Source organism: Scyliorhinus torazame, chromosome 2, assembly GCF_047496885.1.
Source record: "Scyliorhinus torazame isolate Kashiwa2021f chromosome 2, sScyTor2.1, whole genome shotgun sequence".
Lineage (NCBI taxonomy): Eukaryota > Metazoa > Chordata > Chondrichthyes > Carcharhiniformes > Scyliorhinidae > Scyliorhinus > Scyliorhinus torazame.
Genome location: NC_092708.1, coordinates 115,777,018 through 115,791,871, shown reverse-complemented (window position 1 = coordinate 115,791,871; position 14,854 = coordinate 115,777,018). Strand labels below are relative to the sequence as shown.

Genomic DNA, 14,854 nt, shown 5'->3' with positions numbered 1-14,854 from the left:
TGGTGAGCCAACCAACAAGAGGAAAAAACATACTTGATCTAATCCTTACAATTTGCTTGCTGCAGGTGCATCTGTCCATGACTGTATCGGTAGAAGTGACCACCGCACAGTCCTTGCGGAGACAGTCTCGACTTCAGATTGAACATACCCTCCATTGTGTTGTGTGGCACTGCCACTAAATGGGACTTTGAACAAATCTAGCAACTCAAGGCTGGGCACCCATGATGCGCTGTGGGTCATCAGCAGCAGCAGAAATGTATTTCAACCACGATCTGCAACCTCATGGTCCGGCATATCCCCCACTCTATCATTACCACCGAGTCCTGGTTCAATGAAGAGTGCAGGAGAGCACGGCAGGAGCAACATCAGGCATACCGAAAAATGAAAAGCCTGGTGAAGCTACAACACAGGACTACTTCTGTGCCAAGCAGCATAAGCAGTAATAGACAGAGCTAAGCGATTGCACAACAAACGCATCAGATCTAAGCTCTGTAGTCCTGCCACATCCAGACTTGAATGGTGTTGGACAATCAAACAACTCACTGGAGGAGGAGGCTCCACAAATATCCCCACCCCCAATGATGGAGGAGCCCAGCACATCAGTGCAAAAGACAAGGCTGAGGCATTCGCAACAATCTTCAACCAGAAGTGCCAAGTGGATGATCCATCTCCAACAGCTTTGACAAAGGGTCATCTGGACTCAAAACATTCGCTCTTTTCTCTCCCTACAGATGCTGCCAGACCTGCTGAGATTTTCCAGCATTTCCTCTTTGGTGGATTATCCATCTCGGTGATGTCCCCAGCATCACAGATGTCAGTTTTCAGCCAATACGATTCATCCGCGTGATATCAAGAAACGGCTGAAGACACTGGATACTGCAAAGGCTTTGAGCCCTGACCATATCCTGGCAATAGTGCAGAAGACCTGTGCTCCAGAGCTGGCCGTACCCCTAGCCAAGCTGTTCTAGTACAGCTACAACACTGGCATCTACTCGGCAATGTGCCCAGTGTGCCCTGTGCACAAGAAACAGGACAAATTGAACCCAGTCAATTACCACCCTTAATTACTGCCCTATCAGTCTGCTCTCCATCTTCGGCAAAGTGATGGAAGGGGTCATCAACAGAGCTATCAAGCAGCACTTACTCAGCAATAACCTCACAGACGCTTAGTTTTGATTCCGCCAGGGTCACTAAGCTCCTGACCTCATTACAGCCTTGTTTCATACATGGACAAAAGAGCTGAATGCCAGAGGTGAGGTGAGAGTGACTGCCTTTGACATCAAGGCAGCATTTTACCAAGCATTGCATCAAAGAGCCCTAGCTAAACTGGAGTCAATGGGAATCAGGGGGAAAACTTGCCATTGGTTGGAGTGATACCTGGCACAAAGGAAGATGGTTGTGGTGGTTGGATGTCAATCATCTCTGCTCCAGGACGTCACTTTCAGGAGTTCCTCAGGGTCATATCCTAGGCCGAACCGTCTTCAGCTGCTTCATCAATGACCTCCCTTCCATCATAAGGTCAGAAGTGGGGATGTTTGCGGATGACTACACAATGTTTAGCACCATTCGCGATTCCACAAATAATGAAGCAGTCCATGTCCAAATGCAGCAAGACCTGGATGACATCCAGACTTGGGCTGACAAGTGGCAAGTTACATTCACACCACACAAGTGCCAGGCAATGACCATCGCCTGCAAGAGAGGACCTAACCACTGCCCCTTGACATTCAATGGCATTACCATCGCTGAATTTCCCCACAATTAACATCCTGGGGGTTACCATTGATGAGAAACTGAACTGGACTAACCATATTAATACTGTGGCTAACAGGGCAGGTAAAAGGCTAGGAATCCTACAGCGAGCAATTCACCTACTGACTCCCCAAAGCCTGTCCATTATCTACGAGGCACAAGTCAGGAGTATAATGGAATACTCTCCACTTGCCTGGATGAGTGCAGCTCCAACAACACTCGAGAAGCTCGAACCATTCAGGACAAAGCAGCCGGCTTGATTGCTCCCCTTCCACAAACATTCAAACACCCCACCACCGACGAACAGTGGCAGCCTTGTGTACCATCTACAAGATGCACTGCAGGAACTCGCCAAGGCTCCTTAGACAGCACCTTCCAAACCCACGACCACTATCATCTAGAAGATACCTGGGAACCCCACCACCACTTGGACTTCCCCTCCAAGTCACTTGCCACCCTGACTTGGAAATATATCGCTGTTCCTTCGCTGTGACTGGTAGCATTGTGGATAGCACAATTGCTTCACAGCTCCAGGGTCCCAGGTTCGATTCCGGCTTGGGTCACTGTCTGTGCGGAGTCTGCACGTCCTCCCCGTGTGTGCGTGGGTTTCCTCTGGGTGCTCCGGTTTCCTCCCACAGTCCAAAGATGTGCAGGTTAGGTGGATTGGCCATGATAAATTGCCCTTAGTGTCCAAAATTGACCTTAGTGTTGGGTGGAGTTACTGGGTTATGGGGATAGGGTGGAGGTGTTGACCTTGGGTAGGGTGCTCTTCCCAAGAGCCGGTGCAGACTCGATGGGCCGAATGGCCTCCTTCTGCACTGTAAATTCTATGAAAATCCCTCCCGAACAACACAGTGGGTGTACCTACACCTGAAGGACTGCAGCAGTTCAAGAAGGCAACTCACCACCACCTTCTGAAGGGCAACTAGGGATGGGCAATAAATGTTGGCCTAACCAGTGACATCCACATCCCGTAAATGAATTAAAAAAAAAAAAAGTTGTTAGACTAACTGACCTATAGGGTGGGATTTTCTGCGCAACCCGCTGCATGTTTTGCGTGGCAGAGACAGCCCACCATTGGCTGGTAGTGGAATCTTCTGGTCCCGCAGGTTTCCCGTTAAATGCACCCTTCACTGCCAGGAAACCCACGATGGGGGTGCGCCATTACCGGGACCGGAAGATCCCGGTGGCGTGAATGACTGGAAAGTTCCAGCCATAATTTCCTGCTTTCTCTCTTCTTGATTAGAAGTTACATTTTTCATTTTCCAAGCCGCTTGGACCTTTGCAGAATCTGGGGAATTTTGGAAGATTGCAACCACTTTATCCACCGTCTTTGCAGACACTATTTTTTTAAAGACACAACATTTCAGGCCATCTGGTCCAGGGGACCTGCCAACCCTTAGTCCAATTAGTTTCATAGTCCTTTTCTCTAGTGATGGTAATCCTTTAAGTTCTCTTCCTTTGCCCCTGATTATTGGGATGCCTTAAGGCAGGTAAAAAATATTTGTTCAAAATTTCTGTTGTTTCCTTGTTTCCCATTATCAATTTCCCAGTTTCATTCTCTACAAATCCAGTGCTTACTTTAGCTACTCTCTTCCTTTTTATGTCCCTTTAGAAACTCTTAATGTCTGTGCTCATTTAACCTTTGCAACATTGCATGCCTTTTCTTTCAATTTGATACCGTCATTAGCTTCCTCAGTTAGCCATAGATAGTTGATTATTTTCTGTGTGCAACGACATTGCAAGTTATTTGCAATAAATCTTTCTTGCTCTATTAATAAGTCACTCGCATAAAATTAACTGTTACAGTTTTGTTTTTGAACACAAACGTCTTTGATCAAAAATTCTAGAATTCTTTATTTTTCCAATTGAGAGGCAATTTAGAGTGGCCAATCCACCTACCCTGCACATCTGTGGGTTGTGGAGGGGAGACCCTTGCAGACACGGGGAAAATGTGCAAACTCCACACGGACAGTGACCCAAGACCAGGATTGAACCTGGGTACTCGGCACCGTGAGGCAGCAGTGCAAACTATTGCGCCACCATGCCACCCTAAATATTCTAGAATTCTAATACGAAGTTCACCTCAACGTGACTTTCCTCCCATAGACCAATGTTGTGGAGAATCTTACAAGGGGATAAGGTAGACACTAAGCAGGAGGTAAACGAATAGAATGAAGAGAACTCAAAAAAGGAGCAGAGGGAGGAAAAAAACAGTAACCCAGAAAGGAATGCGCAGACTGGAAAGTAGGACTGGCAAAGGTTTCCCAAATAAGGTGAATAAGATCACAGAGAGATTTGAAGATGATGAAAACAATTTACAATTGGATTTTCTGGGGCAAGGAGCCTATGCAACTTTCAGAAGATGTGGTTGATGGGTGTCTGGGACTTTGCTTAGAATACGGATCAAAATTTGCAAAAGAGAAGGTTGCAAGAAGAGCATGTGATAAAATTAGTTTTGAGATGTAGATAGTGTGAATGAAGGTTTCAATAGCAGTAGGAATATAGTATAGTGTAAGTGCACAGTGTTCCAGAGATGAGGACAGCTTAGAGTTTAAAACTTCTGTTTAATTAAACAGAATGCTGTATCTGAGCAGCTTTCTTTCAGCCTGTGTGGCACTCCAGGAGGTTGATACTCGTGAAAATGAGAGCTGTGTCTGCGTGTGTTTCCTCCGGGTGCCCCAGTTTCCTCTCATAGTCCAAAGTTGTGCAGGTTAGGTGGATTTGCCATGCTAAATTGCCCCTTAGTATCCAAAGTTCAGGTGGGGTTACGGGGTTAAGGTGGGGATGTGGGCCTGGGTAGAGTGCCCTTTCCAAGGGTCGGGGCAGGCTCGATGGGCCGAATGGCTTCCTTCTGCACTGTAGGGATTCTATGATTCTTCTGCAGCCAGAGGAGGCTTTTGAAGTTAAACAGCATATTATTATTGCTATTATTATTATTATATATTCCATTGCCCCAAAATCACCACTGTCCTGGCAGAACAAACAATTGCTTTAACAACTCCTCTTTCATTTTATCACAGCTTATCCCTTCCCTCATGTTGTGTTATGCTGCTTCCTTGATGTATGCTCTGACAAAGGAAGGTTCAGACTTGGAGATAGGTTTAACACATTTATTGAACAGTTAACAATTCTCCTACTTGAGTTCGACTCTCCTGCTAATTTTGCTATAGTAACTCAGTCTAACTAACCAGTCTGCTCTAAGCCATGCGGTGGGTGTGATGCTTCTGATCTGCCCCTGTCCTTCTCTCTGAGTGTCGCCTGTGGAAAGAGAAAGAGCATGTGTGCCCTGTCCTTTTATATGGGTTGCCCCCTTGTGGTAGTGTCACCTCTGGGTGTCTTGACTGCCCATTGGCCGTGTCCTATTCTATGTGTTTATTAGCTGTATGTCTGCATGTCATGATGTCTCTGGTGCTCCCTCTAGTGTTTACTTAGTCTTAGTGTATTTACATTAACCCCTTGTGTATTTTACAGTGATGCATACCACCACACCTCACTCAACCTAATTCAAAATATCATCTTCAAAAATACATGAAACAAGCAACTTTAAAACAACTAACAGAACCAGATCACAGAAGGTTAACTCTGCAGGCACTAGACATGGACTCATAAAGGAAAATCACACGGCCACTAACACACAGACAGCACTTATTCAAACACAAGTTCGCCCTTTCAACTCAGCTGCCAGCAGCTCTGAATGAATTGATAAGTCTGCAAAATACCTTTCAACCTTACATTCAATAAAACCAATCATTTCCCTGAATCAGACATTTTGTTTCAAATATGCATTCAGAATGCAGTAATTCAAACACTTTTCCAAATTGTTAATTTAGCTTTTACAAACTCAAAAGCCATATCACCCCAATCTATGGGCGGAATTCTCCACTCCCACGCCGGTTGGGCGAATCGCCTGGGCCGCCAAAATTTCCCGCGACGCCGGTCCGATGTCCTCCCGCGATTCTCCCAAGCGGCGGGAATGGCCCCGTCGAGTTCCGCGGGCCGCAGGCCGGAGAATCGCTAGAGACACCCAAAATGGCGATTCTCTGGCACCCCTGCTATTCTCAGGGCCGGATGGGCCGAGCGGCCAGCCCAAAACGGCGGGTTCCCCCCGGCGCCGTCCACACCTGGAATGCTGGGGGGGGGCGGCCTGCGGTGGTGGTGGGGGGGATCCTGCACCGGGAGGTACCTCAAATGTGGGGTGGCCCGCGATCGGTGCCCACCGATCGTCGGGCCGTCCTCTCTGAAGGAGGACCTCCTTTCTTCCGCAGCCCCGCAAGATCTGTCTGCCATCTTCTTGCGGGGCGGACTCGGAGAGGATGGCAACCACGCATGCGCAGGTGACGCCAGTTATGTGGCGCCGGCCGCGTCATGTATGCGGCGCCGCCTTTATGCGGCGACGAGGCCTGGCGCGTGTAAATGACGCGGCCCCGCTCCTAGCCCATTATCGGGCACTGAATCGGTCGGGATAGGTGCCATTTCGCGCCGTCGTGAACCTCGACGGCGTTCACGACGGCGTAGGCACTTCGACACTGGAGTGTAGAATCCCACCCATATCTCTGACACCAATATTGGACAGCCAATATTGATTCTGGCCAGGACTTTATTTGGTAGTTCCTGTTTTCGGCCTATGTCGCTTTTCCTCTGTCAGCCTGTTCCCACTACCACACCATTTTCTGATTGACAGCTGCTGCCGCTTAAACAATGCTAAGTGCTTTCTGCTGTTAGAAATGAGGAAGTGCATTTTTGAAGTGTCCAGCAGCTGTCAATCAGAACAAGGCTATTTATAGACATTGTGGTTCGGATCAAGCAGATACATTCAAGTGTGAAGGGAAATATAAACAAACAAACCTCCAGCCTGCTGTGTTTAGACCATTAAGTTTTTTAAAAAAGGATAGTTAAAGGTACAGCACGGTGAGATTGAGTGAATGCTAAGCATTTCAACAGATCTGGAGATTTCAAGACTTTTCAAGTGTTTTGAACTTTCGAGAAAGGCTCTGATACTTCAAAAAGCAGCAGTTTTAAATGCATAGGGCTGAGGGAGTAGATATGAGGGAAGGGAAAGTCTTCCTGGCTTGCATCTTCAATAAATTGTCTGATCTGTTCATCAGCTGTCAGGCAGAGAAGTTCATAGTCAAAAGGCCATTTCAATGTTGAAACCGGTCAGACAAGGGTGATGATTTTGAAGATTGGGCTACCTGAGATCGTCTTCAGCCCGGAGTCATCTTCAGGTTTCCCAGGACGCACGGCGTGAACCCACCTGGCCCCCAGGATCCTTAGGGGACCCTCCCCCTGTAGCCTGCTGCAGTAGAAAGGGCCCATGAGCAATGGGCGGCACGGTAGGACAGTGGTTAGCACTGCTGCTTCACAGCCAGAGCCCGGGTTTGGATTCGCTGTCTGTGCACAGTCTGCACATTCTCCCCGTGTCTGGGTGGGTTTCCTCCCGGTGTTCCAGTTTCCTCCCACAAGTCCTGAAAGACGTGCTTGTTAGGTGAATTAAACATTCTGAATTCTCCCTCGGTGTACCTGACCAGATGCTGTAGTGTGGCGACTCGGGTATTTTCACAGTAACTTCGTTGCAGTGATAAAGTAAGCCTGCTTGTGACACTAATAAAGATTATTCTAATAATTCTTATTCGGCTAATCTCCTTGACCCACCCTCGGGGTCCATCACACTAATTCTGCACTTAAAGCCCGCTCGGTGGAGTTTCCACCAGGTGGGTTGGAGGATAAGGGGCGGGGCGTGGAATTTGGGCTTCTACCCTGTTAATCGCATTCAAATGAATGCATATCAGCTGTTTGCACGTTCCTGCTGATGAGGAGCGGGATGCCCGCAATGGCTGGTGGGGCGGGACTGGGGACAGGTCTGCTGCCTGGCACCGATCCGTTTTGGGCCGACTTGGGATTCTCTGTCCGATCAGGATTCTTGACCTTAGTGGCGGGGAGAGATTAATTCCACCGATTATCAATATATGCAAATTAATTCTGACAATTCTGTCATTTTCGGTTGTGTACTCGTGGACAACTTTTAGCAGGAATTTCTGATTAACGTAGTAAACTTTAGTAAACTATGTGACAGTGACGGAATGAAGGGAAAGAAACCCAGAGGACTTTTAAAAATGTTAAAGTCACTTACTTTAACCATGAATTGATAAGCTTTGCGTTTTACATTCTTTGGTAACTAAATTAACTCACTGCATGGTGAAAACCTGAATATCAGTGTTCAAAATCTGACAATTATATTGCCTTGCACATGAGCAGCTCTCCTAAATCAGCTTGGAGTAATGTATCAGATAAACAGCACCTAACTTTACCAATAAGATTCTAGTTTCACTCAATTTGTGTTATATTGGGTGCAAAATGAATTTCCATTTGATCCTGCTATTAACGAACTTAAAAACTTCGGATCTGAGATAGGAAGGCATTTATTTTGTTTTGGTATCCTATTACAGTTCTGTCTTTTAACCTATGTGCACGAATGCACCATCACAGGAGGATAGTTGTCTCTAACTATATATAGGATCCTTCATGAAGTATTCAGTGAAAGTTTGATTGGTTAATGAATCATTAGAATCTTAAGATAAACTTTAAAGTTAACTGAAACCAAGTGGGGCGATTTTGAGCTCTCTCTCTCCGTCCGTGAGAAACTGGGCGAGGGCTTGAAATCTGGAGCAAATCGAAAAGGTGATTCTCGCCGACGTGATTGGCTTTTGTAATCTCTCTTCACCCTCCCCCTCTCCATTCCCCCTGTAGAGTAGTAAGAATCCCGCCACGGAAGCCAGGGAACCTCATTTTAATGCGTTAGCGTGTCATTAGCGAGCACTCCAGACAGAACCTCTTTCCCCCCCCCCCCCACCACCGATTCATGGAATCATGACCTGGCGTAACACCCTAAAGCTGGCCAGGTGTGTGGCAGTCGGAGAGATCCCTCGGGATGTGCACAAGTAAGTAAAGCCCCTGGTGGTGGTGGTGAGGGGGGGGGGGGGGGACAGTGCACCTGGCAGTGCACCCTGGCAGTACCAAGGTGGCAGTGCCAACCTCAGCTAAGGGCACTGCCAGGGCCTGGTGGGAAATTCCCTTGTGGGGGGGGGGGGGGGTGCGCTTTCATAGATGTGAGGTGGATCCGAAAGCAAATGACGAGCACTGTCTGAATCAGATGGGAAGTCTCCTCATAGATTCAGGCTCAATGTCAGATTTCTTTGTGGAGCCTGATCTCATCTCTTACTTCAGGGACAACACGGTAGCACAATGGTTAGCACTGTTGCTTCACAGCTCCAGGGTCCTAGGTTTGAATCCCGGCTTGGGTCACCTTCTGTGCGGAGTCTGCACGTTCTACCCGTGTCTGCGTGGGCTTCCTCCGGGTGCTCCGGTTTCCTCCCACAGTCCAAAGATGTGCAGGTTTAGGTGGATTGGCCATGCTAAATTGCCCTTAGTGTTCAAAAGATTGGGTGGGGTTACTAGATTGCGCGGATAGGGTAGAGGTGTGGGCTTGGGTAGGGTGCTCTTTCTAAAGGCCGGTGCAGATACCAAGGGCTGAATGGCCTCCGTCTGCACTGTAATCGGGGTGGTGGGGGTGGGGGTGGGATCTGCGTGCAATCACTGTCAGGGGAGGGGGGCGGGGGGGGTGCCGACACCTCCGAGATGCAGCCTGGGGGCCGCTTGGCTGCAGCATGGTCGGCCAAGTGTCCCCACCTTGCCAGAGAGACGGCATTAACCACCGCCCTCGAGCTCTAGATTCCATGAGAAATTCTAATGATTCTCACCGTTCTTCTGCAACGGAACTGACACTTTATCATTTTTTGATAAGATTTCGCCCAAGATTTCCAAATTTAAATGATTCCAGTATCTTATAAAATGTGAGCTCAAGGAAGGACATGGACAGGTTAATGGCATTTCTGTTGTTGTTCACCTGTTGTAATCTTTCTTCAGCTTTTTACTTTTGTCCTCTAAAGGTGTGAAGCATGCTGATTAACTCAAATATTCTGTTCACTATGTATCAAATTAAATCCCCTCCTCCCCGATAGGGATCCTGGAATTTCCAGTAGCGTGTGATGATCAGATGTCCAAGAAGCAAAGCAGCCATGAAAGTGAGCTGCCCTTTTACAGCCTCTGAAATGCCTGGTGGGGTCAGTGTTGGAAAGTACTAGTAGATGTGATTCAAGTATATTGCAGCTGCTACCCCTGCTACAGCCTGCAGATTCATGGCCCTCTTGTATTTTGTGATTAGTTCTTGGAAGTGTATTTTTCTGTCTGTCTCTAGCAGAATTTTCATTCCACCATCGGCATGCTTGCAGGCGGGAAGAGGACGTTCCGTTCCTCAGATGGCCTCCCCACTGGGGTCTCGCCCATCCTGACATTTTGTGGTTGACGGTGGGACAGGCAATGCTATGGCCAGCCCCAATTGAGGCCTTTGAGTGGCAAATTAACGACCACATAAGGGTCATTTCTCATCCGGCCACAATTTTTCAGCTGGCGGGAAGAGTTCAGGGACGCAGGGGGAAAAAAATGGAAAGTGACCCAGCTGAGGCCTCAGGAAGGAAAGGACTGGGTGGGGGAGGAGGCACTGCCATCCCTTTATGAGATCCTTTAACCATTGGCACATCACACCCCATTCCCCTCCCTTCCAACCAGGTGCTCTCTCCCTCCTTGGCCTCTCCATCAAGTTCACCCCCTCCCTTCCCTGCCCTGAGACCTCCACACTTGCCTTGTCCTTGACTTTTGGCACTCCTCTGGGGACTGCTGTGTCCCAGTGCTGTCCACTGGAGCTCCTGGTGCTGCTGGGGCTAGAGAGCTGATCACCAATCAGGTTGGCTGGCAGGCCCCTGAGGTATGGACTTCCTCCTAAGTGAGGGTTGAAGTCCCATCTCCAGCTAATTAATGTTCCTCAGAGCGGTAAATGGCTTCAGGGCAGCCAGTATTGGTGGGGATATGTTCCTCACTGACTCTTTGGGGCTTGGGATAGGAAGCTTCACAATACTAAAACTCCTGGCCACTGCCTTTAAAAAAACACTTTTAAAAATGCCCGAATAATACTTTTAAATGTTTTTTTTTTAGTTTTTCAAATAAATTTGTGATGCGACCATCAATTTACACGAGATAAAGAGTTGAAGTGAACAGTGGTTTTAATCAGCTAGATCTGTGCCTGCCTGCGACTGCACTGTACTGAGTACCACCTACAGGCTGCAGATCTATATATCTATGGCGGAGCCATAGGCGGAGCCCACAAGGGCATCAACATAATACAATACAATGTAATGCAATACAGTGGTTAATGGTAACAGTAATACATTCACCACAATTTGGGAAGCAACCATATTGCCTTTTGTTAGAGATTGAGAAACAAGCACTGTCTCATTTGGCTAACTAAAATGTCAGTGATGCCTTCTGGGAAATTGTGCACACTGCACTTGCTCGGGATGCAAGACCTTTCTTCAGTTCTTTGGGTCACCTCTCTGCATAAATATATTTGATTCAGTCCACGATTCAGTTTGGAGAGGTAGAAGCTTAAAAATAAAAATTAAGTCTAATAAAAATATTGAATGCACACAAAAGAATGTGGACCATGAAAACAATTGTGAAATATATTGTTTTTTGGACTTCATTTTTTAAAAATTGTGCACCGGAATTTCAGTTATTTACACAAAAACTGAAAAACAATTGCATCTCTGGAGGCTGCACAGAACACTCGACTCTAGACAGACAGCAAGCTGATAACTTTGCGACACCTTGCAATCCCTTTGCAAATCTGCATCTTCTAAAGGACAGAAGGATATTTAAGTAGAACTTCTCACTTACAAAATGTTACATCAAAAGCCTTTATTTTGTGACATTTGATGCGAAACTTCGAACGATATAAATGTATTATTAGCATGTAAATGTGACGCAAACACGGAGAGTCACAGCATCATTTCCATTTATCAGAAAAATGCTTTGTTTTCCCAATGTTTGGTATGGGGGAAAATTACTTTGAATTATTGTGTAAACCCTTTCAGAGAAGCAGATATGTGTTTGTAGCATTAATTTTGAACAAGCAAGTTGAATAATCAATAGTATTTATTTTAGCAATAGTGAGTGTTTCAGATATATAGTGGAGTCCCTCCTGTTGCATCAGTGGATAGGACGTTCTGGTCCCATCTGCGGCAAGAATCATCAAGGATTGGATGGAAAATTTGATGGGACCAGCCAAAGATCCCTTGACTTTGGGTGGGAATTTCCGTACTGGCTTGTGTCATCAGTAATGGCAATTTGATCTTGTTGTACTTGTGCAGAGAGATAAATCATTGGTGTTGTGCGAATGCTGCATATGAAAAATAAATGTGGATTTCCCATGTGCTATAATAATTTTATATATTCCTAAGGAAGATAATTGCACTCCTGCCAACAAAATTCCAAATTGGGAAGTCGTCTCTTATGATTTGATTGTTCAAAAGCACATTATATAGAAATGTGATATTCTGCGAAATATGTGGATTGAGTCTGCTTGATATGGATGTGAGCATATGCATGACGCTCTTTAAAAGATACCTTTGAGTATAAATAATGGTGATGAATATGCTGGAGTTTTACTTTAGATGATGTTTTAATTGTATAATTTTATAATGTTGAGAACAATGGTATGTGGCTTATAGCAACGATTATTATGTGCTGCCAGCATTGGAGTTGTGCAATGAGTTTGACGGAGTGAATACTAATCATCAGTTTTTATATTTTGTGTATGTGGTACCTGCCAGCATAATAATTAATGTTGTGCTCCTCGGTAAATTGCAATGACCTATGTCATAGAGCTGTAATATAAATTTGACGTTGCTTCCTTCAAATAATTAATGAAGACAAAATTCTAGCATGTGCGAATCTAACTATCAAATTACAAATAAACTTGTGAAATTTAATGTATTATTAATTAACAGGTCATTGCTTGTGAACAGCAGTTGGACTACTCGTACGATAGCCGATGTGATGTATGGTCATTAGGTATCACAGCAATTGAACTTGGTGATGGTGAGCCACCATTGTCTGATCTGCATCCTGTGAAAGCACTGTTTAAGATTCCAAGGTATGTCACTAGATGGCTCTCTTGGCTTACTTCTATGTTATAATTACTATTACAATCCTATGCCTAAAGTATGAAAAAGTGTACCAATTATGAAGTCAGGAGAAGGTTTTCAATGCAAAGAATTATATAATATGAAGGACTGGGAAATCCTTGCGACAAAATATGCAAATGATGACATCTTCCATACGAGTCTTTAGCTAGTTTAGATAAATAAGATATTGACAATGAATTGCACATTAACTCTTCAGTGACTGAATATTGGGTGTAACTGGTAGAATCCATGCACACACTTCCTATTTAGGGGATCTGAGTTTAAATTCTTCAGTGATTATAGTGTTTGGGATTTCTCGCATGTACAAGTTTCAGAAGCTCTCGAGCAGCCCCTTAAACATAGCAGTTTGCAGTAGTGTTGTGGTACGATTCTGAGAGGAAGAAAAGCCTCATGATCAATTCCACCATTGATGCACAGCCTTTGATTCTGGCTAGGTTGTCAGTCAGTGGTCCAGCCTGTAGCTAGTCCAGCTTTTGTCTGGTCCAGGTGGTAATCTGATGGAAGGAAGAGAGGAAGAATTAATGAGCCAAAAAATTAATACAAAAAAGAGAGTTTACCAAAATCAAAGGGAAAGTTCATGATGATATGATTCTATGAAAGAATTTTTAATTCATTAACTGGGTATGAATGATGGCCATATTCACAAATTGATATGATGATGTTGTGTATTAAAATAAAATACTTGGAGATCACAAAATTACGCAGCTTATGTTGAAAATACATTGCTCTCAGTTCTCTAAGCAGTCTAGTCAATTCATTTGAATAAAATAGTTATTTTTCTAAATAACAAAAGAAAGTGTATGCTTATATCAATGAGAGAAACAAATCTCTGCAGGAAGTCATTCTAGACTTCAAAAGCAATGGCAACTTGTATTTATATATTTCATTTAATGCAGTAAAATATACCAAGACTCTTAAGCATCTCAATTCAATTTTGGTTCATTTTTGGCATTCAAATTCTTTTTTTTAATGTTCATTATCATCTTTAAATGTAAACAGCCGCTTGTTTACAAGCTTATTCTGTATTATACCTGTGTTGCCCATAGACATCCATTCTCAGACTTGCAAATGAAGAAATAATCAAAATAGGGATGTGGATCTTACACGTTTCACCCAGCTGTGCATCTGATTTTTTATTAAATTGCATTATTTGTTCAGAAATATTACAGACAAAATGACAAAGTTGAAGTTAGGTTTAGTAAGGGATTAGAATGAGTTATTTCCAGAACTACAAATTCGTTTATTTTTCTTAGTTATTTATTTCACTGAGTTTTCACTGTACTGATAGTATGATGTGATAAACAATTCAGCAACTAAGTGGTAACTAATTTTGCATCCCTTTTTAAGGGGACAGATGATCGATAAAGCACGAAAAACTGGCTGCCAGGGATTTTCTTGCCAGAGTCCAAATCATTGCACAGCAGAAATAACTTATTCTTCATTGCCGATTTCCTCCCTATAGCTATTTACTGCTGATGAGAATTTAAAAGCCGTAATAATACAAGCCTTGACCTTTTTATCTCCATCATCATCCAGTTATTATCGCAGACCCTTTTGGTTACAATTTGCATTCCTGATTAGCTCCTATTCATATTTAGATTAGGGTAGTAAAATCTCTGCATCACAATGTTATCTCCATCCACCGTCCCCAGAACCTAGAAATGAACATGACATGGTGTGAGAAAATTGATATTCAGTAGTACTTTATCTTGTTTCTTCTACATTTGTGTAAAACAGGGTTTGAGAATTATAGTAGAGACGAGAATGCAGTTATTGACAAATTCTGTCAAACAGTTGAAATTCCAAATTACTACAAAAAACTGTTCTATTTTGAGCTGTTTCAAAAGATAACAGAGCATCACGTGAAAGAAACCGATTTCAAATGGATGTGCATCTGTATCTCGTTACGTATTTTGCTCAAATTTTGTTTTGGCTAAATTGGAGGATTGTTGAAAAGTTGACACAGGTATTGCAAACATTTTCATTTAATTCTCTTAGAA

The 14,854-nt window shown here is 44.5% G+C and overlaps 1 protein-coding gene across 9 annotated transcripts in view; it reads left to right on the top strand.

Moving 5' to 3' along the window:
* myo3b (myosin IIIB) overlaps positions 1-14,854 on the top strand; it is a 1,137,435-nt gene that overhangs the window by 136,794 nt on the left and 985,787 nt on the right. For all 9 annotated transcript variants that reach the window (XM_072475849.1, XM_072475846.1, XM_072475848.1 and 6 more), the window contains one exon: positions 12,657-12,802. In XM_072475849.1, coding sequence (XP_072331950.1) covers positions 12,657-12,802 — 146 coding nt within the window. The remainder of the gene's footprint in view (positions 1-12,656; positions 12,803-14,854) is intronic.